Consider the following 25,892-nt stretch of genomic DNA (forward strand, 5'->3'; position numbering starts at 1 on the left):
GTGCATCCATCAGGCGATGAGCAACGCAGCAAATCAATTTGCAGCTGTCGTGGCGTCCCCGAGCTGCCATCCGCATATCAAACATCGGCAGCCGTCGCTATCCGCTGAGTAATGATTCTGGAATGTTATTAGCGCCACAGTCGCAAGCCAGACACCTGCCAGGACTTTCTCTCTACCGTCGCTGAGGGTCGCCGCAGTCAAATGTTCTGCCGGCAGAGTCTGGCCGCCTAAATGTGGCCAAAAATGGCCACTTAACTCATTCCCCACATGACATTTTCAAAGCAGCATTTTGGCCAATCTTTCACGACCCACAGAATATTGTGTCATGTGACAAGATACTGTAAGCTTTCCAACTTTTTCTATAGTTTGGTTTATTATAAGGAAATAAAATAATAATTATTTCATTTACGGAACTATATTTTTGTTAATTTTAATAAGCTCGGTGTGATCATTCTGAGCCCAAATTTTCACTGTAAAATTGTTCAAACTGCAGCGTCTCGGAATACCTCCGGTGGGCTTGAAAGGGATTTGCCTTGTATTTACGAGCGCTATGAAATAAATAGCTTGCTGATAATCTGTCAGGAACGTCGGCGAGCAGTCGGTTCGACGTGTAATTTACGACACCTGTTCCCCGAGTGCGCGTCGGCGACCAGCTGCTGGCTGTCGCGGCCCGTCTCGTAGCAAATCTTTCCTGCCTCTGCTCTGCCCTTCCCAAACTGCCCAAGCGTGCTTACGTGTTTAGCTGTTATTAAGATACTCTGTCAAAGTTAATTGGAATCTTGCTTTAATCCGAAAATAAATAAAAAAATCGGTAGAGAAGTGACAAATTTCACACTTCCGTCAAAATCAAAGCTACGACGTTGAGATTTAATCATCTTTACGCCGTCAGTCAAAATCCATTCGGATGTTGTTCTGCTTCAAAAGGAATAGCTAAAAACGCCATGGCTTGTGTGTCATCCATAAGTGGTGTTGCCAAACAAAACGAGCATGCGGGTACAAATCAAATCTCCATAAAACTTTGATAGTAAATTATGCATGAAGCGGCTTACATTAGTCTCGCCTCACAGACTCCTCACATAGCAACAACAACAATAACGGCAACTCATCTTACTCTTCTTTTGCCTCCTTGTCGCAATGACACATTGCTAGCTGCACGCGGCGCACATTAGCCGGCTCATTCAACCACAAATCGGGAGGCGAGAGCGGGAGGGGGCACACACATCAGAGGAAGAAATCTTTGGATTTTTCCAGAAAATCAATCTGGGTCGTGTACATAGAAGCTTTGAACTTCATGGTCTTAAAAATGAACTGTATGCCGCCATTTGAGACTCACCTCTCCACGTGGTCCAGGTTGCCCGAGACGCCCAGGCCTCCGATGGCGTAGAGTTTGCCGTCGTAGACCAGGCTGTTGTGTCTGCAGCGGGCCACCGTCATGCGGGACACCAAGTTCCAGTTATCCAGCAGGGACATGTAGCACCACACGTCAGACAGCATAACCCCTGACTCGGTGCCACCTGCAAAAACAAATACACATTAAAAAAAAAAATGACGGGCTGCATTCGGACAAAAGTAATGATTTGCCGCTCCAGTTATTATTAATTTTCACTCAAAGCTTTTGGCTCACAACCAAACCGAAAAAAAAAATTGGCCAAGTGCTGTTGGGGCACTTTGAAGTCATCAAAATGTTAATGCCGATGATGTCATTTAAGTAGGGAAGTGCTAGCAGTGCTAGCAGGAGCTGATTGGCTAACCCAGTCTAAAAACTCTGATTTCCCCACCGGCTTGTCGGGCTCCCGACGGACACGACGATGGCGCTTGTTCCCGCCGCCAAACACACATTTCCATTTATATGAAAAGAGAGCGTGAGAGCGAGCAGCCAGTAAGACCGATCCTGTCGCGGTGTCAAGGTGAGTGCGCGGCCGCTGCGCTGAAAAGGAGGCGCAAATGGAGCGTGGCGGGAGAAAAATGCCGTCCCGATGGAAGAGAAGAAAAAGCGACGTACAGGATGAGCGAGTCACGTCGCCCTTTTTGCGCTCTTTAAATAGTTCTTAAAAGTCACCGGTAATGCTTCGTTTTGACCTTGACCGTTCTTTGTGATTTACTATTTTGCCACCAATCTGGCAAGTCACAACGGGTCATGTCATGCCGCTTGTTACTATTACCAACGTGGGGGGAAAAAAAAAGTAGCATGGCTCAGGATGATTCAAATTCACACTCGTATTGACTCACCCGACAGGTAAATGTTGTCACCGGCCGAGATGACGCTGAAGAACTCTCTGTCGTAGAAGGGCAAGCTAGCCAGCGGGTACCACTTGCTGTTCTGCGGGTTGAAGCAGGTGACCGCCGTCAGGGAGCGCTGGTTCATCCCGATGGCTTGGCGTCCGCCGACCAGGACGATGACCTCCGCCACACCTGTGGAAAGAAAGAGGAGGAGGGTGATGAAGGTGGACGGACGTCTGGGAGAAGCTGACGCCACCACAGGGCTCAATCTGCTGCTAATGCGGAGCTAACTGGCATCCATCCGGAAACAGTCGTCTCACTACCGAGGGCGCTATAAAGACAGCAGTGATCCAGAAAACACAAACAGGCTGGCAGGCTGCCAATAAACAACTCTCCGTCGGGCGACAAGGCAGCCACCAGACACTAGTGAGCAGTGTGTTTGAGAGCAGCAGGAAAGGGGGGGTGGGGGGGGGGGGTCACGAGGAAGCCTGAATGAGTGGTGCCAAAGGGGGACGGGATTGTCGGGATAGCCAGGATTGAAGAAAAAGGTGAGGGATCGAGGACTGATCTTCATCTTTTTGTGCCCGATCAATATTGCCGCTCGGTGGAGTCTTTTCGACCCGCCGCTTCCTTTGCTTGCAAAACAACAAACCAAGCGCAATCCCCATTTTCGCCATCGTTTTCTCGTCAAAGCCGCGGGAACAAAAAAGGCGAGGAGGAAGACAGCCAACAATAAGGCCGACGCTGAGCTTAGCCGACAGCCTGTGGCTGAGTGGACGTTTTTCCGGGGTGAGGCTTTAAGAGGCTCCCTGATGGATGAGACGGGCGAAGGAGGTTGAAGGTGTTTTTTTCTCGCTTCAAGATGAAGCGAGACGCCAGTTCAGAACAAAACAAATAACAAGGATGGGGTGGGGCGGAGCGCTCGCAGTCTTTTCGGGCTTAAGTCGTGCAGAGCCACGACAAGCGTGTTCTGACAGCGCTCTCTGTTTGTGAATTGACAGAAATGAGCGCTGAGCACCTGCCGCGCACGTGAGCGCACACGGCGGCTCGGGGCCATTTCCGCTCGGTTGCCCGCGTCGGCGACGGTCTGCCCGTCTGGACGATCCTTGAAGCCTTCGACGCGTCGGCGGACTAGCGAAACTCAACGCGGGCCTGTCAGAACATGGAAGCGGTCACGAGGGAAGGGGCGGCGGCGGATTGGGTTCAGGCTCGGCGAGGGGGCGGCCGCCACTCAACTGGAGGTAGGAAGAAAGAGGAGGCGGCTGGGGATGAAAAAGGCTTGACAAGCTGATGTTTTCCTTCTGACAAGAGTTTAAAAGCAACACACGGGAAACGATTGGCCCTGACTTTATTTTTTTTCCCCATCAGCAAGGAGACAAAGGTCTCCTGAGAGTCAGCCAGAAAATAATGACTCATGCATCAGATTAATCCGTCACTCACATGGCAACCTGTACATGTTAGTTTATTTGATTGTATAATGTTTGAATTGTTTTGTAAAATTACAGTTGTATTTATTTGAAACAATTTTTTATTTTTCATTCTATTTTTATTTTCTATAAATGTTATAATTTGATATATTTCTTTATACACTATTAAACACACACATCCAAAGTCTATGCCTCGCTGTGGGAGCCGTTTCTATCTGGCTGCAGGTCCATAAGCGTAATGTCTTATCATGCTCCCTTTTTACTCCATTTGCTCTCATTTGCTAATACTGTGATTTGTCTCCCGGGGTGCTAATTTGCTATGACGATGTTGAGGGGGGAGGCCGGGGGCGCCCCCATGATGGCGCTACCAAGTGCCTGTATGTGTGTGGGAGCATTTTAGGATGTTTGCCTTTCATACTCAACCACTGGTTGACTTGACTCACTCAAGGGCCCCAAATGTGGTCTAAGTGAAGAATTTTCTATGGCCATTATAATTCTGCCTAGCAACAACCGGCTATGGAAATCCCAACACTCCCGTGGACGGATGGATGTTCCTGTGCCTGTAATGAATGCTGGAAGAGGTAGCAGCGGCTTTGCAGTGGGTCCGACGGGTCAGCGTTCCGCATGCGCTCCACCTAAGCTGGATTTAGCTTATCTGTGTCAAATTTATGAGTCTGCACAGGAGGAGATTTTACCGATAATCCGCGAGAACATCACCGGCTCACACCGCCAACGTATGACTGACGTATGTCACGCTTCTCAATTACATTTTGGTTGAATTCATCTCAGCTGAAAACGAAAAATGTAGGCATCAATGAAGTTCCAGGTTTTGGAAGAGACAACTTAGCGGTGAGGATAAATGTTTTTGTCGCGTGCGAGTAAGGCAACCCGAAGAGAATCCACAGTGGCACAAGCAATCTCACGCTGCATTTACTCCCAGAGACAAACGGCGAGGCTCGGTAATGACTGTGAGCCGGACAAGTATCAACAAAGTCGGGGTTAAAACGCCTTTAATTGTCTTTGCCAGCCTCTGACAGCTTCACCTTGCCGCCTGCTTAAATGCAGACACCACACTTTTAATTAAAGCTTGAAAGAAAGGCGCCGGCATCGACAAGGAGGGACAAGACAGTCAGGATCGACGCGTGCTCATTGGGACAGTGCCAAAATATTTTGACGCTCAAAGTCATGTGATCAGATGCTGGCGAGACTTTTCTTTCTTACTTTATAGCGACCGCCAGTGACGACGTCAATGTTAGCCTTAAACTCAGTTAACGTTGTGTTTTGAAAGCTATTCATTAGCATATTACACATGTGTATACACACACACGCGCGCACACACACACGCACACACTGAGTCCACAAATTGACTTGCTCAGCAAGAAGTGCTTCACGGATGGCAGTTTTCTTTTCTTTTTACGCTTGACAGTCTTATCAACAGAGCTCAGGTGGCGCTCCATCTGCTTACGCGCCTTTTTAAACACACACACACTAAGACCACACACTCTTCTATCAAACAAACACACACACACACTCAAGCAAAAATATTCAAGGACAAAACCATCTGCCCTTTTCACCAACTTTCACTTTGGAGCATTCTAATTTCGTTTTCCTTTCGCTAACTCTAACCAAGCGCTGCACATGTTCAGCAACATTATCAATGCTAAATACAATACTCCAGTGTAAAATGGCCGCCATGTTTCGTTTCCAAGCAGTAGAATGATAACATTTCAGCAAAGTGCTTAGGTGTTGTTAGAACAGCTTCAATTTGGACTCTTACAAGATTGCATACTTTTTTTTTTTTTTTTTTTACAATTTAAATACACAAAGAATTTTCGAATCGAATCCTAATAGCACAAATAAGGTTGACAATAAAGCTGAGCGGCGGTATTACTTTCCCTCTCCCCGTTATAAGTCCTTCTAAGTACTCGGCATCTGTTGACCTTCAGTATAGTGGATTGCTTTGAAGCATGTTTTGCTCAACGCAAGGTTAAGTGGCCCTGCCTCTTTTTTTCTTCTTCTGTGTACACGGCCTGTGGTGGAAAAGCTCAGGATGTCCCAGATGGACTTCAATTACACTAAGTATCCTTCATTAGGTTTTGCAAAATGACATCAGAGCGGGCGCTTTTGCTTCCACTTCCAAAGATGCTTTACGCTTAAAACTGACTTAATGCAACACACACACGCTACACAAAATGACCCATTACCTAACCGGTGGGCCAAAATCAATACAAGGCGACGTCTCCTCATGGCGACATGACCTCTGTGTCACCTTGATGCCGTGCAAGATGAAAAGTGCACGCGATGCTGTGTCGTGTTGTTGCTCGCTCACTCGCTCGTGTTGTGCTGCGGGTGGCGACGTAGGTGTGCGTTACCTGCAGAGAGCCTCGGTCTGGTGCGCGGCGTCTGCATCTCCTGGCGCGCATGCGGCAGCATGTGGTAGCGCTTGGCCTCGTTGACCAGGTCACGGCACGCCTCCGAAGACTTGATCAGCTCCTCGTTGTCCACCACGTTGAGCAGGTAGGACGGGTGGATGAAGGGAAGCCGCACTGACGCCAGCAGATCGGACAGATGCTGGAAGGGAAGGACGATATATAAATCAATTTTTTTTCTTTTTACATACATACACATTTGAACTTAAATCAAATAGGTACTGGTGCAGTTGCTAAGGCAACCTCATCTACAGCTGCAGAATGTGTGTTTAAGTGCGGCCGCACGGATCCCCGTGGGAGGCTCGGCCAGCACGACAGCAAAAGCTGTAAACAAGCCGCTGCCGAGTGTCACAGCGGCAGGCCCAGAATGAGCGGGATGACCTCGGCCAGCTCGGCGCTACGTGGCCCAGCTGGACAGGGGGCGAAAAACAAGAGACTCCCTGACAGACGAAAGAAGTCGATAATAAGCCGAGTATCTCGCCTCACACACCTGAGTTGAACTTTGCACTCTAACAAGTCGAGTTGGAAAATTCTTTTTGATTTTGAAGCAAACATTTTAAGGTACGAGTTTTGATGACTCCACTCTAAGATGCTAACTCGAGCATGAAAATTTCGCGCTCTAAGGCGACAAGAACGGAGCATTTTTTAATGGGACGGTTCTGTCGTTAAAAATAATTTGTCAGCCAATGACAGAGCAGCGACATGCTGTCACCACAAAATTTGGACGCACCCTCATTTTATGTTTACTCTCATCTACCGCGATACGGCAACACATAAACAAAGCTCGACTAGCAGAGTGTTTAGAGTAGGGAGGCTGGAGGGAGGCGGACATCTGCTGATGACATTTCCTCTCAGTGAGCCCCGCAGATGGAACTGTCGGCTAGCGTCACCCACAGGGGAGCGCGCCGTCTGCCAAAACAGTTTATCAAGCAAGCCGCTCGGGTAAACACGGGCGGGACCTGGCAGGTTTAAGACACGCTACTTCCTGCGCTCGGCGGCCTGACCTTCAATTAAAGCTTTTTGGGTTCGGCCTGCCGCTGCCTTACAAGTGGCCAATTTGGGTTTTGCCTGTGAGGACATTTTCAGTTAAGAGATGCAGCAGACAGCCGAGAGGGAAAAGTACATTACATAAGTTAGCGACGGAGAGCTGTCCCAAAAAAAAAAAAAAAAAAAAAAGCAATCGGCCTCAGTGAAGCTCAAAGTGCAACTTTTCACCATGAGACATCCGAACACCTACGACCTTGAGGATCAAAAAAATAATAAAAATACTGTATGAACTCAAGCTGCTCGGCGGGTGCTGAAGAAAATGATTTCGCCAGACAATCGCCCCTCTCAGTCGAGAGAAAAGAGCAAAGGCCTCGGAGGCTTCACAGCTCTCGAGCCGCAAAGTCTTTGTGTTGGCACTTGGAGAAACCCAAGAGGGCAACAATTTACCATCTGAGCTTACTTCAATAATAAAAAAATCAATCACTTTGGAGGGAGCCGAGTATGGCAATTTTATTTACTGTTTTTATCTTGGGCTGGAACTCCAATGAAAGGTTTGGCATTTCTTTGCTCTATTTTTTTTTTTTTTTTTTAGCAACTTGAAAAATTGGATTACTGTAATCCTAGATCAAATTTGAACCGTCACAATGTGACCCGCAAACAGGACGACTCCATCAACTGATGCAAAGAGGAGGTTACCACAGCAACCGCTGCTGGGATTTCCAAAAAACAACTGACAGTGACAAGCTCTCAATACAGTGCTCAACTTGACTTGCTTTTTTTCCCCTCCCTTCTTCACTCAACTGAACTTTCTGGGGAACAGTAGCAAAAAAATGGCCATGTGATGAAAAAATTACATTTTGACAAGAATAAAACCATTTTGCAACTATTACGATTTGTAAATGGTGACGCAGCAGGGCTACATGATTAATAAAGTCCATTTCACAATGCATTGTGAAAAACGTGCACTTTCCTCATCCTGAGCTCAGTAGCAAACTCTCTCTCTCTTTCTCTCTCGCCACCACCACTCCACACTTGTCCTCCTACGCTCACAATGGAACTGAGATGCGCGCTTGCAGCAGATTCTCAAGGTGTCAGTTTCCATGTTTAAAAAAAAGACGCCACAAATACAGAAAGTATTGCAAAAGTAGTTGAGTGAATTTTCCTCCCTACAAACAGCAAGGGGCAACATAGGGCCGCGACTATACGACTACGTTGCGATAAATAGCGTAAGCAATTTGCAGTATGGAAAATTATTTGCTATATCGCCTCCATTGTGTAATGTCAGACAACCGCACCTGGCAGAAGTCGTTAGACATCGATTTGGCGGTTCCCCGCTGGGGGTTCTGAATTTCGTCATTTTACTCAAAAGCGGCACAAGCAGAGTCGACTACAAATGATAGGTTAGAGCTCAGTGTGCTGAGTACACATAACGACCTCTGTGTTCTCAAAGGGGGCGGGGGGGACATCTCCGAGGGACATCGCTTATGACATTCCCATCGGTGAATCATGTTTGACAATTGAGAGTGAGCGCGGGGAGCGGCAGACTCCATTTCTCTCCATCCTTGCCGGGCTTGGCGGCCATATCGCTTTCTCTCTCTCGCTTTCAAGTAAATGCGAGCGTCGTCCTGACAGACGAATTGCGAGATTTCACCTTCGTCTTCCCTGACCTGACACAAGGCTTTAGAAAATGACCACTTCAGGGGAAAAAAGGCTATTATTAGGCCGACTCAATACTGTCAACAAAGAATCGCTCCAATTGTTATCATTTAGTATGGCATATCGGAGTTTTTCGATCAAAATTGAGAATTAGCAAAGTCTTCACAACAAAGAAGGACATTTTTCCAATATTATCAACAAAGGTAGGCTGCAGTTTTAACAGTTTCTGTTGGTCATGCTCATTTATTATGACAAGCGGCGTGCGAGCGCTAACATGGCTGACATATGGAAGCTCCCTGCGGGAGGTCCGAGCTCATGTGCGGCAGCTATTTTTAGTTTTTTTTCTTCAATTCAAGGATGAGAAGACCATATGTGTGAACAACGTGACTCGCAACATGCAAGCCTCCCTCGCTAATGGGCTCACATAAGCACTCAAGACACAAAAACAATCCAGAGAGATGCCTGGTAGAATTATTCGTTTTCACCCAAGTGAGCACAAAACAACAAACATGACGACATACTTCTACATGTTGGCAGTGAGAGCCATATGCTGCTTCACCCAGTCTAAAGCAAAATATATGACAGCAGCCTGCTTCAGTCAGAATTTTCAATAAAGCCAAACGACTCAAGTAAATGACACACACAGGGTCATGTCATCTGGTTGAGTTTGAAAAATAGACACCCCCCCCTACACACATGAATAATAACTCGCGTGTAAAAGAGCGCGCAGCCTCACAAACAAACGCATTCAACTGCAATGACAGAGCGCCGGCACGCGTTACGCGGGAGCAAAATACGCTCGCGCTTGGCCGCAAATGGTGTTTTTCGCCGTCTGCGTGACTATGAGTGCGAGTGCGTGTCAGTTGGGGAGGATGTGAACGAGAAGGCGAATGAGGGGGTTGGTTGATGGTGAGTGGAAGAACAGACGGGGGAGGGAGTAGGGAGCATGTCGCCCTGAGCCACGACTGACAGGTGCAACGCGTTTCAGCATGGCTTCATCGGGAGAAAAGGAACACGTTCAGCTGCAAGAGTTCTTCGTTGCACACGGAAAGACAAGTCTCTGTTTGCCCAAAATATTAGGTACACCTGAAGATAGTGCTCGGATTGTAGTAGCATAGTATTAGCTTCCTGGCAAATATGCACAGTAGGAGGTTGAAGCCAGCGTAAGCGAGCGCGGCTTTGACCTGTAAAGTTGCCACGGTCCAGTGGGCGCGTCCATCTGGCTGCACACATCAGGACTGAGCACGCTCTGGGACCACACAGATGTCCGTGGAGGTCCACAGTTCACTGGCCTGCATCCAATCCCCTGACCCATCCTCCCCCACCCCTGATTTGAAAACATCGGGCAACACTAATATTTTGGATGAGACAATGGCCGCTTTTACACGACATGCTCTCACTGACCTAATTCTGTTTGATTACATTTTGTATTGTATCCCAAACTCACACCGTTGATAGATTTAGAAGATTGAAAAAAAATCTGGGTCGCCAATGGACATTTGTCTCAAGGACACGTGCATAAAGTTGATAATATTGGTTTGACACAGCCATTTAAAAAAAACAATAATAATAATAAAAAATAGCCACTAATGCCAGTTTCACTTAGCAACTAAAAAATTGGTATCTATTATGAGTGAACCCACAAAAAAAGTCTCAGGACGCCATACCTTAACGTTGCTATTATCAAGACGAACAAAACTGAGGGCGTTAAATGCTTGATGATCAAAACAGCGTTATATTTGATTTGGATCAACATATGCTCGAGACTTGAAAGTTTCCCGCAATGCTTTTCCACCAGCTGTGAAAGCAGGAACCTCGTCCTCACTTCCACCCGGCAGTCCTTTGTATCGCCGCCGCCCTCGTTCAATTACCGAAGGCCAGTCTCTGCCAAAAGGCTGAATGGGACCTCCATTAGGCATCACGTCGACATTTCATTTCATAGCAGAGCCTATCTGGCCAGGTGACAAAAGAGGCTGATTAATTGTCTCTTTGGAAAGTGGCCAGTGACTGTAACGTGGCTAAAAAGAACACTTAATAGCGTGCTTTGGCTGATTTAAAAAAAAAAAAAAAAGCCGGCCCAGCCATTAGCGGGAATAACAACAGCCCGGCACGACATTTGCCGTTCTTGGGCCCAATGAACACAGTTAAAGGTATTACTTCATGTGCTTATGTGGGACTCCCATAATAAGTTAATGTCATTTTCTTAGTCTTTTTTCCCCCTTCACGTTTTTTGGAATGTCAGAACAAATGATGGCAAAATGAATATCAGAGGACAAAAGTGCTTTGAGGTGATGCGAGCCCGCGCATGCATATTTAAACTGCTTTGCCGTGGTCTAAAACGACAAATATGACCCCATTTTACCTGCAACGTCGATTTTAATTTAGCCATTGTCTTTTGAGTTCCAAAGCACAAAAGACTCACCCACGCACCATTAAGTGGGGTTAATTGTATTTTTTTTTTTTTTCATGCGACGAGAAACTTTCGTCCTTCAGAGAATGAGAGCCAAATTGCGAGTTAGTGGAGACCTCTGTATTTAAAAGACAGTTTTACACTTTTTATATACATTTTGGTAAGGTCGTGTGAGGACCCCACTAAAATCCGTACAATTTCCCCGGACTGCACACTCTAATGTTCGCTTCAGTCTCCGAGCAATGTCCATGCCTCGTTTCCTGCCGCAAGCTGACAGGCTAGCGGAAAGAGAAAATTGCATATTATTTACCCACCGCGTTCAATATGCCACTTTTCCCCAATATAGCCCGCGGCTTAACACGCAAAAAAACGGGGGCGTGCTGAGATGAATGCAAAGCTGCACGCGCGCACATAATGACGAGCTGACAGCTTAAAAGTCGCGCGGCGACATTGTGCCCTGACATGTCATAAAAAGTTGTCACAGGTTCCACAGGAGTGATTTTCCCCCTCGGGATGAAGCGTCGGTGGATGTGGGCCATGAATGCGGCGCGACGGGAGAAGAATGCACAGGAGGCGTTTTTCGGTTCCCGCCCGAGGAGGTCAGGGCACAAGATTCGAAGTTGCCCCTTGCTACGCTTGGATTGTTCCTCCCCATCTTTCCAATCTTCTGTACCTTCTTCTTTTTGGCTCAAACGCAAGGTGACCCGGGGTCTCGCGTCTCAGGAATATGTGAATGGCTTGTTCAGACAAGCGGAAAAATGCTCCCCCCCCCTCGCCCCCGCAAGTCCACTTCTGCGGAACAGCTCTGCTCTCCATTAGAGGGGAAGATTGCTGGACCGAACGGCGTTGAGTTTTTGGACATGCAGCGGACATCACTCGGTCAATGTTACAGCACCCTCAACAACAGTCTTTCCGTGATGTTGAAATTAGAAAGTCCATGAAAGTCATTTTCACTTATTTAGAGTTCAGTTGAACTAGTTACTTAGGTGACGACATCGTATTTCCATAAAACGTCTAGGCGCCTCGCATCAGAGCATCGCAAGCGCTTTGCCAGTACGCCAAGTACGCTTGACGAAGACGCGATAGGAACGTAGATCGAAGGCACGACACTAAACGCAGAATGAGGAATAATGATGTAAGCGCCGACAGGGGCGCATTGATTTTGGACGTCTGATCCGGAGGAAGCGGGCTGGCGCTCGCCGAGAATGGATGACTCTTCCAATGACGGATGGGCGGCAATTCATCTGCTAATCTCGCTTCCATTTTCAAACAGCCCATAAAAATCAGCCCTTTTGCGTTTGCGGTTTTTGCCGTCGGAATCAATCAAATTCTCATGACCCGAGGTTTCAACGGTGCGCAGATATCCTTGGATGCTTCGTTTGCTTTCGGATGATGACACCGCGACCTTGAGGCTTTATTGATTGGGCGCATCGTGCCAATTTTGCTGCCGATATCAATCTTGAGGATGTAACCTGTGATTGTGATGAACTGAATCGCCTGACAGCTCGCCGACAAACAAACAAAAAACGGCGGCGGCTGTGTTTGTCTACCCTTTGCTTGTCTCATGAGGAACCAAGACAACATTGAGAGGGCAAAACATTTTTAGAATTGGGATGGTTATATTTATCTTCCCTTACCTGAACTCTGGAGCCCGATTTCCGTTTTATCCACTTGATGACCGTTTCGTATACCAACTCCTCCGCTTTGGTGTTGAGGCTGTCGTTGGACAGGTAGGCCACCAGGTCCTCCTTGGACACGCTCAGGATCTCCTCCTGTCCCGCCACCTGATCATCAAACACATCCAATAAGTGGACATTTTCTGAATCTGCAAGCTGACTTTTTGATTTGCTACTTATTGCATCCCTTCCTCACAAGCTTTCCAGTCAACATAAAATGATACACCACCACACCGATGGAACATTTTCGGAGTCATATAGCATTTTTTTTTTTTTTTTTTTTATACTGCTCGTTCTGACTGGCTGCATTTTTCAATAAATATCCATCACATTATAAATAACCAAAGGAGTACATCAAACTTCCCTCTTCCACAGGAAAACTGATGTTCAGGCATAAAGAGAGCCTCCATTTTACATGACCAAGCAGACAAATGGGGAGGGAAAAAAATAAATCAACAGCCAATTTTAAATCACTGACTTACATAAATGGCTGCAAGTAGCGTGGCTCAAAATGTCTGCACATGGCGCACAACATTAGTTGTGGGCCGTGTCGAGGATGTCGAGTTCGTCCTTGCATCAAATATAGAAGAAAATTCTGTGTCTGTTGCTCAACTTACCTCAGGGAAGTTCTGCAGTGCAAAGGCTTTGGCCATGTTGTGTAGCTCTGTGCAAGCCATGGCCTCGGCCATGGCCAGGACTCCCAAGCAGTTTGCCGCCGTCAGCTGTTTCTCTGCGAAAAGAAAAGAAGATTTGGAATTTCAAAGTGCTTTTGCTTAAAGCATTGGAGCTGAAAGCCACAAATGTTACTATTTCACGCTTATGACTCCAAACAAAACAAAGCCCGACAGAAAAAAAAAAAACAGGTCATTGACTAAATGGTGAAGCCCAAGCGGAAGACCGAGAAGAAGAAGAAGGTCAGGTCAGAAGACCCATGAGGGGAGAACACAGACAGATTGATTCGGTCGATAGAGAGATGGTGGACGTCGAAGATGATGTCGAGGGATTGTGTCACAGCTTATCAGCTTTCTAGCTACCTCGACACGTCTAATAACTCCAAACGCCTCCCGGGACAAACAAACAGGGCAAGAATCGATCACGGGGAGTAGGATTAGGGATTAGCCGGCGGCACGTTAGAGGTAGATCTTGAAATGACCAGCAGGGGGAGATCTGACGAACCCCTCAGATCTTTGACAAGAGCTTGCTTTTGACCCGAGCAATCACAATATAAAGAGCAGAACTTTAGCAATCAACATGCAATCAGATGGACTGATGAACTGGCTCCATAAAAGCGGCTGATTAAATAATTGCCCTGGAGAGGGACCCATGCCAGGCCTTTTTTTGATTTTTATTTGAGCCCCAAAACAAATAGCGGTCAACAGAGGCAAAGCCAAAACACACCAGGGGTGAGTGTGTGTGTGTGTGAGTGTGTGATAGTGGACCATCAACTGTTTCTCCGCAAGTATCTGAGTTCTTTGAATTGACGTCAAAGAAAGTAGGTCAACGTGACTCTCCTAACATTTGACATGCTCATTCTCCTCTCTCAAGGACAAACATTCGTACGCGAACACAGCGCCGCTCCCTCCCCGAGCCGCTCTAATGTGCTAAAATGTCATGAATCTTGTCGAGGCTGAATGAATTGACGTCTCAGAGGAAATGAAGTCTACAAATGGCTTCCATGTTTGCTTTTTCTTTTTTTCGGTGTTGTGTGGCCCAAATCGAGAAAAACAAATCAATAGGCGCTGTTTCTGCTGTTTTCTTTTCTCCGCTCGCCCGCCTCTGACCTTTTTGCCGACATGCGCTTCTCTTGCGTTCGCTATACCCCAAACAACTCATGAGATGGAATGCAAATACTGACATTTCAGGCTCTGGTTTTTGTTTTTTTTTTGTTTTTTTTTATGACTGTCCCCCCCCCCCAAACAAATACTTTGCCAAACTTTTTGGGTGACCTTAGAGACAAAAGTATTGGGATGAGCCGTGACCCACCTAGGAAGGAGACGCAAACTTTGCAGAAAGTGTTGAACTGGAACTTGTTGGCGGCTTCCAACAGCGTCTTGGCGTTGGCCGAATCGATGACCAGAGAGCCGGTGTAGACAAACTCCAGCAGCTGCTCCAGAACGTCGGCGCCGATGTTGCTCATGCTCAGCTTCAGCATCTCACCGTTGCGCGTCTCCCCTGACGACCTGGTCCGAGCAATGGCGGCACAGAGAAAAAGAGAGAAGTCGGCTTTGAGAGGGCTTGCTGCTGTGGGGCGAAGGAAGATTGTGAGACAAAGGGAGAGAATTTGGGGAGTTGTATTTATCTGAATTTGCAAAAGATGACCTATGTATAAAACGATTTGATGATACCTCCCCCAAGGCTGTGAGGCATAAGAAGCAGAGTAAGTGCTACTCGGGCCGGGCTCGAATGACGGCAATTTGTCCGCGGGGGAGGTATTAGGGCGCTAAGTAACACCTCACCACCCATGTTTAATGTCCCTTGTGAAACAATAATCCACTCAAGGGCAAAATAAATAGAACGCCCCTTCCGACCCACAACCACTTTAACTCCCATCCCCGCGGCCATGGACATATGAAAAGTGGCCGGTATTAAGATGGATGGAGGCCCTTTCCGCGCGTCAATCAAGATTTGGCTTTTTTTTTTCGTCTTGCTGCTGGAGCCACTTTGCTGAATTAGAAAACGTACACAATGGACGCCGCGTTCTGGAAATCTGGCAAATTGCCGAGCATTAACGAGGAGGCAGTTGGATACGCCGCCTCCCAATGACTTCAATTTCATTTTATTTCATAACACACAAACAAACTGGAAAAATACTGAGATGCATGAATTAAAAGTGCACAATCAGTATTACGGGGGGGGGGGAACAATTTTATTATTTTAATTAATTAATTTATTTGGCTCACGGGTCGCTTCGTTGCCCACTCACTGCTAAATTTCAACGGGACACCAAACAAACAGGACGAGACAACAGAATGGTGGGACGAGGGAGGGATGGTTAAAAGAAAAAAGAAAGAGGGAGAAAGGGGTAAGGCAGAAGGGAGACGGTTCTTCCACAGGGAGCCAGCAGCCATCCTTAACAGGGAGGGTTTTGTGTTGTTCCATGACTTTTCAATAAGAGATGAGCCCAACCAAGCATCCCGCCCCCTCGAACAAAAAAAGCCCACCACCATCACACCTGCAATTATATCCTGTAGTGTATGAACTCAAAGACATTAGTCATCATTTGAAACGCAGTCAGGGAGGGAGGGAGGGGGGAGGTGAGGACATCCAAAAATAAATAAAAAAATGATGACATTTAATTGTCTCCGCATGGCTGCAAAAACCCAAAGTTTTTTTGTTTTTTTTTTAATGTTTCTTTTTCGTCTTTTTTTTAATATGTTTTGTCCTCCTGCAAAGCAAAAAGCCACATAGCGTTATTGACCTTTATCCCGCTCAAAGGCCTGCCTGCAGTGGGGGAGCGGAGGGGGGTGGGCAGGTGAGAAGAAAGAAAGGGGAGGGTCAAAATGATGGAAGGAGGATGGATTTAAGAGCTATAAATACAAATATAAACAAAAAAAAAATAGCATCAGCCCAGTCAATTAGTGCAGCAGGAAGTGGCTCGAGTGCTCGCGGAAAAACGTTAGGGAGCGTCTGAAAAAAGGAGGCTAGCATCTGATTGCACTCGTGTGAAAAATGGAGGCGGGAGGACGGTGAGTGTGGAAATGTCGAGATGAGCTACATTGGGATGGTAGAATCTGTTTGTGGGGGAAAACAAAAATGCTACACTTTTCTGAGAAGGGGTGGAGAATGAAGGCCAAACACAGAAAACACACATTGGGCGCACACAACTTCACCAAAATTCTGGCCGCTTCTGTATGGTATTCTTGATTGGAATTTGGTAGCAATAATACAAAATTATCTTTAATATGAAACTGCAATCCACATAAAAAAGTAAAGACATGTCTCACTATTGGGATCAACTAGGACAAAGACTACACATAAATGTGAGAGGAATTGGACAAAGTCCCGTCCTTCCCGCGGGGTGAGTCGAGCGGCGGGTTTCGCACGGCTAGAGAGGACGAACGTGTCAGACCGGCTCAGAGGTGTTGGCGCCGCGTGGTTGTAGCGATGCAGAAACTGCGGACGGATGCCATAAATTAAATGCCAAGTGAGCACGCTTATTGGAAAATGCTGATGGGTGAAATGGAATTGCAGGTTACGATCAGTCAGATTGCTGTTTGAGAAAGGGGTGGGGGGGGGGGGTGGGGGGGGGGGTGGGGGGGGGGGGGGTGAATGCTCGGGTGGTATTCTTTGCATAAATGTAAAAATAAATAATAAAATAAACAAAAAGTGAAATATTACAAACAAATCTGAAAATGTTTCAATTTTACCATGTAGAGGGTCTTTGGTAAAAAAAAATGAAAAAATTTAAAAAAAGAATTGTGAACTCCGAGTTAGAAAGCAACAAAAGTGGAAGCTGTTCCATGAACTTCATTAGGCATAACAAGTACTTGAACAAATGTGGTTTTCTCAGGGCGACGGCAAAATGAGCCAAATGTCTCTTTTAAGCCAACTAGCATGAAAAGTGACGAGTTATGAAAGCACCCCTACAATCAATTAAGCGATTCAGGAGCTTTTGAGCTTATTAAACTGTCAAGCTCAGGTGTCTTTCGAGGGTTTCGCATCTTCACGCATTCCAGGTAAGCGGGAGACACCGAGTGATTGACACGAGCACGGTCAGGGACCCTCGCAAGGGCTACCTGCTCTCGCCAAGGTCAAAGGCAGACTCTTGAATTGGCGTGTCAGTGCCGCATGCTCTCGTCTGCTTCTCCATCGCCTGTCTGAATTTGAAATGAACAGCGCAACCTCCAAGCTTGGCTATGACGAGAGATGCTGGGCTCCTAAAAGCTAGAAAAAAACGCAATTAATTTGAACCAAATGTTTTATTCCTTACCATGAATTCATTAATTTTTAACCAGAAATTCTACATTCAATTTGAAAAATGTCTAAGAAAATCTATGATCATAAATTGAAAATCAAAATAAAATCTATAGAAAATAAATATATAAATAAATATATTAAAAAAAAAAAATAAATAAAAAAATAAAAATAAACATTTAGTTCATAAGTTCCGGTGTCCCTAATTACGTAAGCTAGCACAGGCAATGTGGCAATGTCGTCAACGGCGGGTGGCTAATAAGCAGCGTGTTTACGAGCTCAGCGTGGCCGCGGGGCGAACGAGGTTAACCCCACCCCCCTAAGGCGCTCTCTCTTTTAGCCTCCAACAGGCCACGTAAAGACGGTGAGCAGCGGAACCACTTGGGCTCCCGAGGAAGTGTTAGTCAAGCTGAAAACACCTGCAAGGATTTCAAGCTAGGACATTATGAAATTTCTAATGAGCGACATGATTCGAGTTAGCTGACTGTTGCACACACGGAAGCCAAACCAAAATGAAGCAATCGCGTTAAAAATGGTGTGGTGAGGGAGGGGGGGGGGGGTTGTAAGAGATGACCAGTTGTTGACCTTTAGCTCCAGATTCAGATACATTCATTTGAGTGTGGGAGTGAGGGGGGAGAGAAGGAAGGAATGGCTGCTGGCCCTGCGCTAGAACCAAAAAAAAAATGTCTTCACGCACCTGCAAGAAAGATGGAAAGAGAGAACAGAAAGAGAAAGAAGGGCGAGGGGGGTGGAGCTAAGTGGGGTTAGGAAAGAGACACAAATGTGCCCTACAAAAGAGAACAGGTGGGATCAAGGAGAAGTAGAAGTGCTGTCAGGAAAAGGCAAACCTTTTGACCAGGTCCTTGAAATACAAGCTGCAGGAAGCTAGAACATTTTGGTGGACTTCAAACTCTTTGCCTTCAACAATTATTTTCAGGTCTGTAAACTCTTTCGCTCGCCGCTGCTGGTTGAGCTCCTTCAACATCTCTGCGGAGGAAGAAAAAAAGAAGAAGGGGGAAAAAAATAGGAGAAGAAAAACAGACAGTGACATTTTAGGTTGAGAAGTTGCTTTGTTTGATTTTCAGGACAGACATGAAGCATCAACAGCGTGACACAGAGAAGAAACATTGAACAAAATCAAGTCATATTGTCGTTAGTTAGCTCCCCTGTTTAGAACGCTATACTGGGAAACACCACAAAAATGAAGATTTCTCAAAAGGTAGTATATGTAAAAAAAAAAAAAAAAAAACTACAGGTGTCATTCCTCAAAAAAAAAAAAATAGAAATAAATAAATGCAACCAAAACCTGCACAGAATTAGCTCACCTGTTTATGATGCTAAAAAAGTAAAAAAAAAAACATGAATTGTATGAAAAATGTCTGTTTCTCAAAAATGGAATATTTTTCATATTAACCCCCAAATATATGACTAATTACAATGTGCGACTTTTCTTCGTAATCTGAAAGAAGATCTTTTCCATTCATGTGACACGCTGTAAATAGATTGTCCTACTTAGCGCAAAGTTGCCTTTCCACCGCTGCTATCTGCTTATCCCCAAACATAATCATCTCGACGACAACCGGATTGGGAAAGAGTCACGCTCGCAGCCGACTGATGCAAATTCGGTATGGTAGCGCCTCGTCGGACCAACTGCGGCGCCGGGTCGGAGGCGCTTGTTTTTCTGGTGTCTTAATGAGGCGCCGTGAGGGGATGCTGAGAGGGAAAGTCAGCGGGAGGTGGGGGTGAAGTGGGGGGGGGGAGACGTCATGCTTTGGAATCCAGAAGGCCACTTTGAGAACATTCACAAGCCATAACATGGGATGCGATGATTGTGGACACTTTTCCTGTGCCGTTAAAGCTTTTGATTGCCGGTGCCGGCTGTGCGGGACGCGACGTTCCACAATAGGAACATTTGGTAAACGGTGGAATTTGAAATGCATGGAGGGCCATCCTACCAACCTACAGTACTCTGAAAACAGCAGAGGGGCGCAAAAGTATTCACTTCAACAGAAGGACTGATATGTGTTTTCAAAATAAAAGAACTGATTTAACACTGGTATAAGTAGACCCTATGATCTCAATCAGTCAAAATCAGTACCGGACCAAATGTTTCATACAAATACAGGGACCGTTCTGGAAATCTTCCGACCGCATCTCCCCACCCCGAAACACAAAAGCATTCCACCCTAGCTCATCCTGTCAGCGGGCCAAGTCTTCCCGACAGTGAATAGTTTGGACTCTCCTGCAAAAGCGATATGGCTCTCGCCTCCAATCAGCCATGCCGCATAGCACCCCTTCATACCGTGAATAGGCCCCCGCGACGGGGCGGAGCGGGGGTCCGGGGAGCAGACAAAAGGCCGACTGCCTCGGAGTTATGAGGACACACCTGAATGCCTGATAGAGGAGCTGATGGTGGAAGGATTTGCCCCAGAACAACCCGTGAAACTACAAATGGCGTACCCCATTCTTCAGTGCGGGGGGACGCCAAAGCTACGTCTCAATACGAGGGGGATGCCCAGAGGGACGTCAAGTGGAGTAACAAAGACCTACGCTAGCTCTCGCCGTTGGGTCGTCGGGCGGACGGGTTCACAACAGGAGCGGGCCTTTCCAGATTGGCTGCTTCTCGGCCTAGTAACGCCGTTATGCCCAATCGGGGTACTCGGGGACGCCAACCAATCGGTGGGTACCAACGCTTCGCCAATACCAAATAAATGACGTGCCAAGACATGATAGGTTGCCCAGGGAGCCTACGCCATTGGTTGCCGATCTTGAAGCCATTTTGGTGTTCCATTTCGGTTTGACAAGAGCGAGGGTGTTTCCGCCATTTTGTCGTCAAGGCAAAGATTTCGGTGGGCTTTGTCATCACATTGTGGCGTTAATATTACTTTAGGATTAGTAACTTGCCGAAAGAAGACTCAAATGTTCATTATTTACATGCACTGTATATTTGGGCATTAATGTCCAATACATTACAAAAAAAAATTGGTATTCTTTGATAATTTAATCGGACATTTTTTTGCCAGAATATTTGCAACATGTCTATAAAAACAATTTTCATATTTTTAGTTTGAATGTGTTTTATCCTATCTATCAAAAACAGTTAATTCTCGTTTGGCATTGATTTTTCCCATATCATGCAACATTTTTATTTTGTTTAGTTTGAATATACTTGTTTAGTATAATGAATGTCCAATTAATTACAAAAATTCCATTTTTAATGATTTATCAATTAAGGGATTTTTACAAAATGCTTTTTTGATATTTAAAAAAAAACTCTGAAAGAACAAATGTGCTTATACTGACCCTTTTGTTCTCTTTTAAAGATTTAATAGTAAAACGCTGCTCGCTTAATTGCCCGGAAAACAAACCAGCACTACAAGATGATCAATAATTCAATAATTCAAAACTCAACTATAATGTTTTCATTCAGAGCGTAAAGAGACAGGAGCATATTTTATGACGTACATTAAAATTTAAATGAAATCAATGTATTAAAGTATTTATGTTGCATCTTGTTTTTGAAGCCAGAAACATCAAGACTATTCAGAAGATTTTTCATAAGAAAACTGCATTTTAATTCATGAATTCAATCAATTTGACTTTAAAAATTTAATCGTTAAAAGAAAAACACAAATGAGTCATAGTACATTTAGAAAATAATTACAATTTACAATCTATTGACTCATTTTATGCATTCAAATGTAATTGCAAATACATGTATTTCTTGTAATTTAGAATATCATATTTTTTTGTCAATTTAAATATGTTTAGTTTTTACAAAAATACAAGGTTTGGTTTTCGAATGCTAAATTGCAACTAATTTGAGAGTCATTGTGAACAACTAAACCAAAAGCCTTTTGGTTCCTCAAACTAACAATTAAAAAAAAAAAGAAAATTTCTCATTCGGCCTGCTATTTATAGAATTATTCTTATTGTACAGTTACATATCCCATGTGAGCGCTTGAGATTTTTTACAGCGATAAGTCATTTTTCTACATTTATTAAATATTTTTATATAAAAAAAAAAAAATCATTAAATAAAAATATGGATTTTACTCTATAATTTTACATGTAATCAAATACGGGTGCTTGTCAGTCGATCCAATTTTGACCTAATTTTTTCCTACTGATCAAACAAAACGCGATAAATTAAATTAGACATGTTTTTAGCTGTAATACTAAAGAATTATAAGGAATATTTTTCACAGGCCATTTTCATGTCTTCTTAGACTTAAAATCGCAAATAATCAAAGGCTTGCAAATGTTTTTGGGAGGATCAAAGCTCGCGTCTTTGTGCCATCGTGAGGCTACGTGACAAAGTCAGATGGCGTCCAATGGCGTCAAAAGATTCCAATCAACCGGCATTCATTCCACAGGAAATCCGCTCACATCGTCAACAGCTCTTCAGTCTCGCCGCCTGGGAGAATAGTCCATGATAACGCAGCTCGCTTCAAATCTTTTTACATCCTCCTTCCTGCTTAAGAGTGCCGAGTTAAGAAGCCGCTCGCCAAGGACCGACCATTAGGGGGGAAGGAAGGTTTCAAGGACGCCATAGGGGATCGTTGAAGGGAACCTGGACTTGGACCCTGAAGGTCCAGAGGTCAGGCTGCACTCTGAGAATCTGAGGACAAGCTCAAGGGGAACGAAAGTGTGTCAAGGACCCCAAGGGGGCGGGGGTGTGGCTTCACTGTCAGGGCGAGGGGGGGTTTTGGAGGTGACATTATCATAAAAAGAAAAAGTCCACTAATTAGAAAGTTGGAGGTTACAGTTTGAGTCATTTTAGGTCATTTTAAAACTTTATAATAATAAATAAATACATGCAAAGACATCCTAGCTAGACTTTGATTTTCAGGGTGGTTTTGGCATGGTACCTCATAAGAAAAAAAAAAAAAATCTGTTTTTCTCTATTGTGTCTCTCGAAATGTGACTTTTACCAGCATGATAAAACATTGCTAGAATATTCTAATAAAGCGTCAGCCAATTATGTTTGACAAGTTGAAAATTGAGTCCCTTCGCAATCAAATACAGTGCGACAGACAGACAACACAACAATACGAGCGCCACAGGAATAACTCTAGTCGGCAAAAACTGGGACATCAGTGTCAGTACCCCCACCCCTGAATAATTCAAGCTGAGAGAAAAAGGGGTGACTACAACAAAGCAACAAACCTGTCTATCATACACAACAAAAGTCCTTTTTCATTAGGTACACTTACTGTATATAGATTTATAACGGTAGCTGTACTTTGGTGTTCCTAATAATAAGAACAAAAAAATAAAATATCAAAAGTCCTGTCTCTTTTCCACTCTAAATACCCCAATCAGGTCTTTATGAGTGACAATATATCTATATATCTATATTTAGTTTAATTCCATCTAAGGAGTGTTGAATAAAAATATATCCAATGTAATTACTTGATAAATTTAAAACAACAGTAGTTTTTCTTTTCTTTTTTCTGGCTGTGCATCACAGGAACAACGCTGAACATTCGGACAATGTCAACACGGCCGCATGAATAATTAAAAGCGAGCAGAGACCTGCAACTAAAGTCGCAATGTTCATTTTCTGCTCCAATTCAGTATTTATGAATAACACTTAGTAGCGATTATTTGTGACAACGAAAAAGATCCAAGAACAAAATTCTCAATCGAGATCCAACATCAAAGTATTGATGGCATAAATTTTTGATTGCGCTTACAATTTGTGCACCACATCATACAAATAATTTCGTTACCTTAAACCTCATTTGATGATACCTAATGAAACATAAAACTGCATTTCCTTGGTTGTTCTGGCATCAACTATTTTAAAAATGCTGTAACACCTTTGCACAGCCCCCACACGCCAAGCTTTTGCAGCACCGAAATAAATACTTCCACAAGGGAATATGCGGAATAATGACATCCACTCCGTGTGCGCTTCTAGCCAACGGCAGGCACCTCATCAGAAATGTGCAAAGATTTATTTTCCAGCACTGCTCAAGCAATGTGTGACGTTCCTAGACATTAACACGTCACCTTCACACTCTTTAAAAATAAATAAATAAACATACTATGGAAAGACTCTTGACAGCTTCATTTCACCTAAACGATATCTCTCCTTATTTTTTCCACCATTCTGCCCAAAAAATAAAACAAAACAAAAAACACTTGCACTTTCCAACATATTTTTTAAAGCTCCGAAATTAAAAAAATAAGAGTGTTCTAATAATGGCAACGTATCCAGAGTTGATTTGATTTTTTTTTTCACTTTAGTAAAAAATGTTAACTGAAAAGCAAACTCGTAAATTTTGTTTGTGCCTGGTCAGCGGTCAACTTGAAGAAACGACATTGACGGTGCTGATTGATTTGGCTCTTGTCAGCTTTACTTTTTTTTTTTTTTTTTTGCAGCCGGCTTTATAAAAACGTCACCACTTTGAACTCCGCCACTGAAATAGTAACTTAATGTAATTGAATTAAAAGTGGTGGGAAGCGGACAAGCGCAGCACTTTGTTTTAATGAAAGTGCCTGACACTCAGGCAATTACAACATTAGCTGTCAAAGTATTACCTACTACCCACAAAAACAATCACCACAATGATTATACTCATAATAATCAACGAGTCAATTATTAACTAAGCTTTATTAGGTAAAATTATGAGCAACAGGTTAATTAATTTCTCATGAATTACTTTTTTCTTTTTTTTTTTATTTATTACCGCCCCCGACACACTGTTAAAAAAAAAAAGAAAAAAAAAAAAGGTGCAAGCACGGCGCAAAGGTCTGGCGTAACCTTCAGCATCTTTTACCATTCACACTTGCATTACGTTTACGACTCGCCGCGTTTCTCATCACCTCCTCGGCATGTAGACAAAGATAATAACATTTTCATGTCAGCTGAGCCCTTTAAGAATAAATGTCACCGTGTCCGTGCCGCATGTTTACTGGACAACGTCCTAAAAGTCAAAGCGGCTCAAGCGGGAGAAGGTTAGCGGTGGGGGCTATGGAACGCTTGCCTTTGATCCTATTAGAACTTGTTAAAAAAAAAAAAAGCTTTCATTTTTTTCTGACCACGTTTAAGCATGGCAGCTGTGACCTTCTAATTTTTTTTTTTTAGTTTTTGCTCAGGAGTCCTGAAGACAGACAACATTTAAATGCCAATAACACACGGAACTGCTTACGGAACGCCTCATTGCAAAAAAACAAAAAAAACAAAACATGTACATATTGTACAACAAGTGCAACAAAAATCAATAAACTAGCATCACTTATCCATACCATAAATAACTGTACCGTATCATTTTTTTACATTTTTACTACATTAGCAACAAATATTGCCATTGTGATATATTGCTATCATCTGTGACGATACACTACCGACAAATATCATCATTGTGATGAATCATTTCGTCATGTACATTATCTATACGGCGGCGTGAAATATCGACACAATGTCGACGGTAACATATCGTCATCTGGTTCTCGGAGAACGGCCGCGACAAATCGTCAATAGCGCAGTGATTCTGCGTCATTCGACAGCATCGCGCTAGCTTCGCCTCACACGGGATTTCCGTCAGGCGAGCGCAAGATGTCTCGATTGCAGACGGGAGTGGCGATCATCCGTCTAGGTCGCAGACAAACTATCAATCTTCCCCGCGCTCGACCTTGTTGCTAACTCCCAGGAATAATAAGACGGGACGGGGGATTGTCTGGTCTCGTCATTAGTATTTATTAGATGTCCCGCATGCGTTATCAAAGCTGTTTAAAAGTTTTCTTGGCAGAAGTTTGACACAAACATGGCCGACACTGTTGAAATGTTTCTGCGCCCCACCTCCCCGCTGCTCGTAGGCCTTCTCATTAGAGCGGAACAGCCGTTGCACCGAAGACGGACGGCGGCTTTCTGGCAGCATCTGCCGTGTTTGCCAGTCACAACTCTAGTCTTGCTTACGAGTTCATTTGTGCCGGTTGTATTTTAAACAATTATTCAAAAGCTGAATGGCGAAAACTAGTATGTTTCTTTTCGGCTATCTGGTAAAACAAATCAGAGGCGGTGAAAATATGAGGTTGTATCAAGTTTTATAGCCACATGACTTGAATCACATTTCTTGTAAATGTCTCCTTGTATCTGTTTGTGCGGCGGAAATCAACTTTATTTGATGGGCTTTCATGGCGCCCATAAAGTTTTTCCATTAAG

The 25,892-nt window shown here is 44.5% G+C and overlaps 1 protein-coding gene across 2 annotated transcripts in view; it reads right to left on the bottom strand.

Moving 5' to 3' along the window:
• Positions 1-25,892, bottom strand: part of LOC125989917 (kelch-like protein 29) — an 84,932-nt gene that overhangs the window by 7,074 nt on the left and 51,966 nt on the right. For both annotated transcript variants that reach the window (XM_049756396.2, XM_049756397.2), the window contains 7 exons: positions 18,568-18,706; positions 14,789-14,985; positions 13,423-13,535; positions 12,767-12,913; positions 6,020-6,218; positions 2,230-2,412; positions 1,334-1,514 (listed from right to left, as the gene is read on the bottom strand). In XM_049756396.2, coding sequence (XP_049612353.1) covers positions 1,334-1,514; positions 2,230-2,412; positions 6,020-6,218; positions 12,767-12,913; positions 13,423-13,535; positions 14,789-14,985; positions 18,568-18,706 — 1,159 coding nt within the window. The remainder of the gene's footprint in view (positions 1-1,333; positions 1,515-2,229; positions 2,413-6,019; positions 6,219-12,766; positions 12,914-13,422; positions 13,536-14,788; positions 14,986-18,567; positions 18,707-25,892) is intronic.

Source organism: Syngnathus scovelli, chromosome 20, assembly GCF_024217435.2.
Source record: "Syngnathus scovelli strain Florida chromosome 20, RoL_Ssco_1.2, whole genome shotgun sequence".
Lineage (NCBI taxonomy): Eukaryota > Metazoa > Chordata > Actinopteri > Syngnathiformes > Syngnathidae > Syngnathus > Syngnathus scovelli.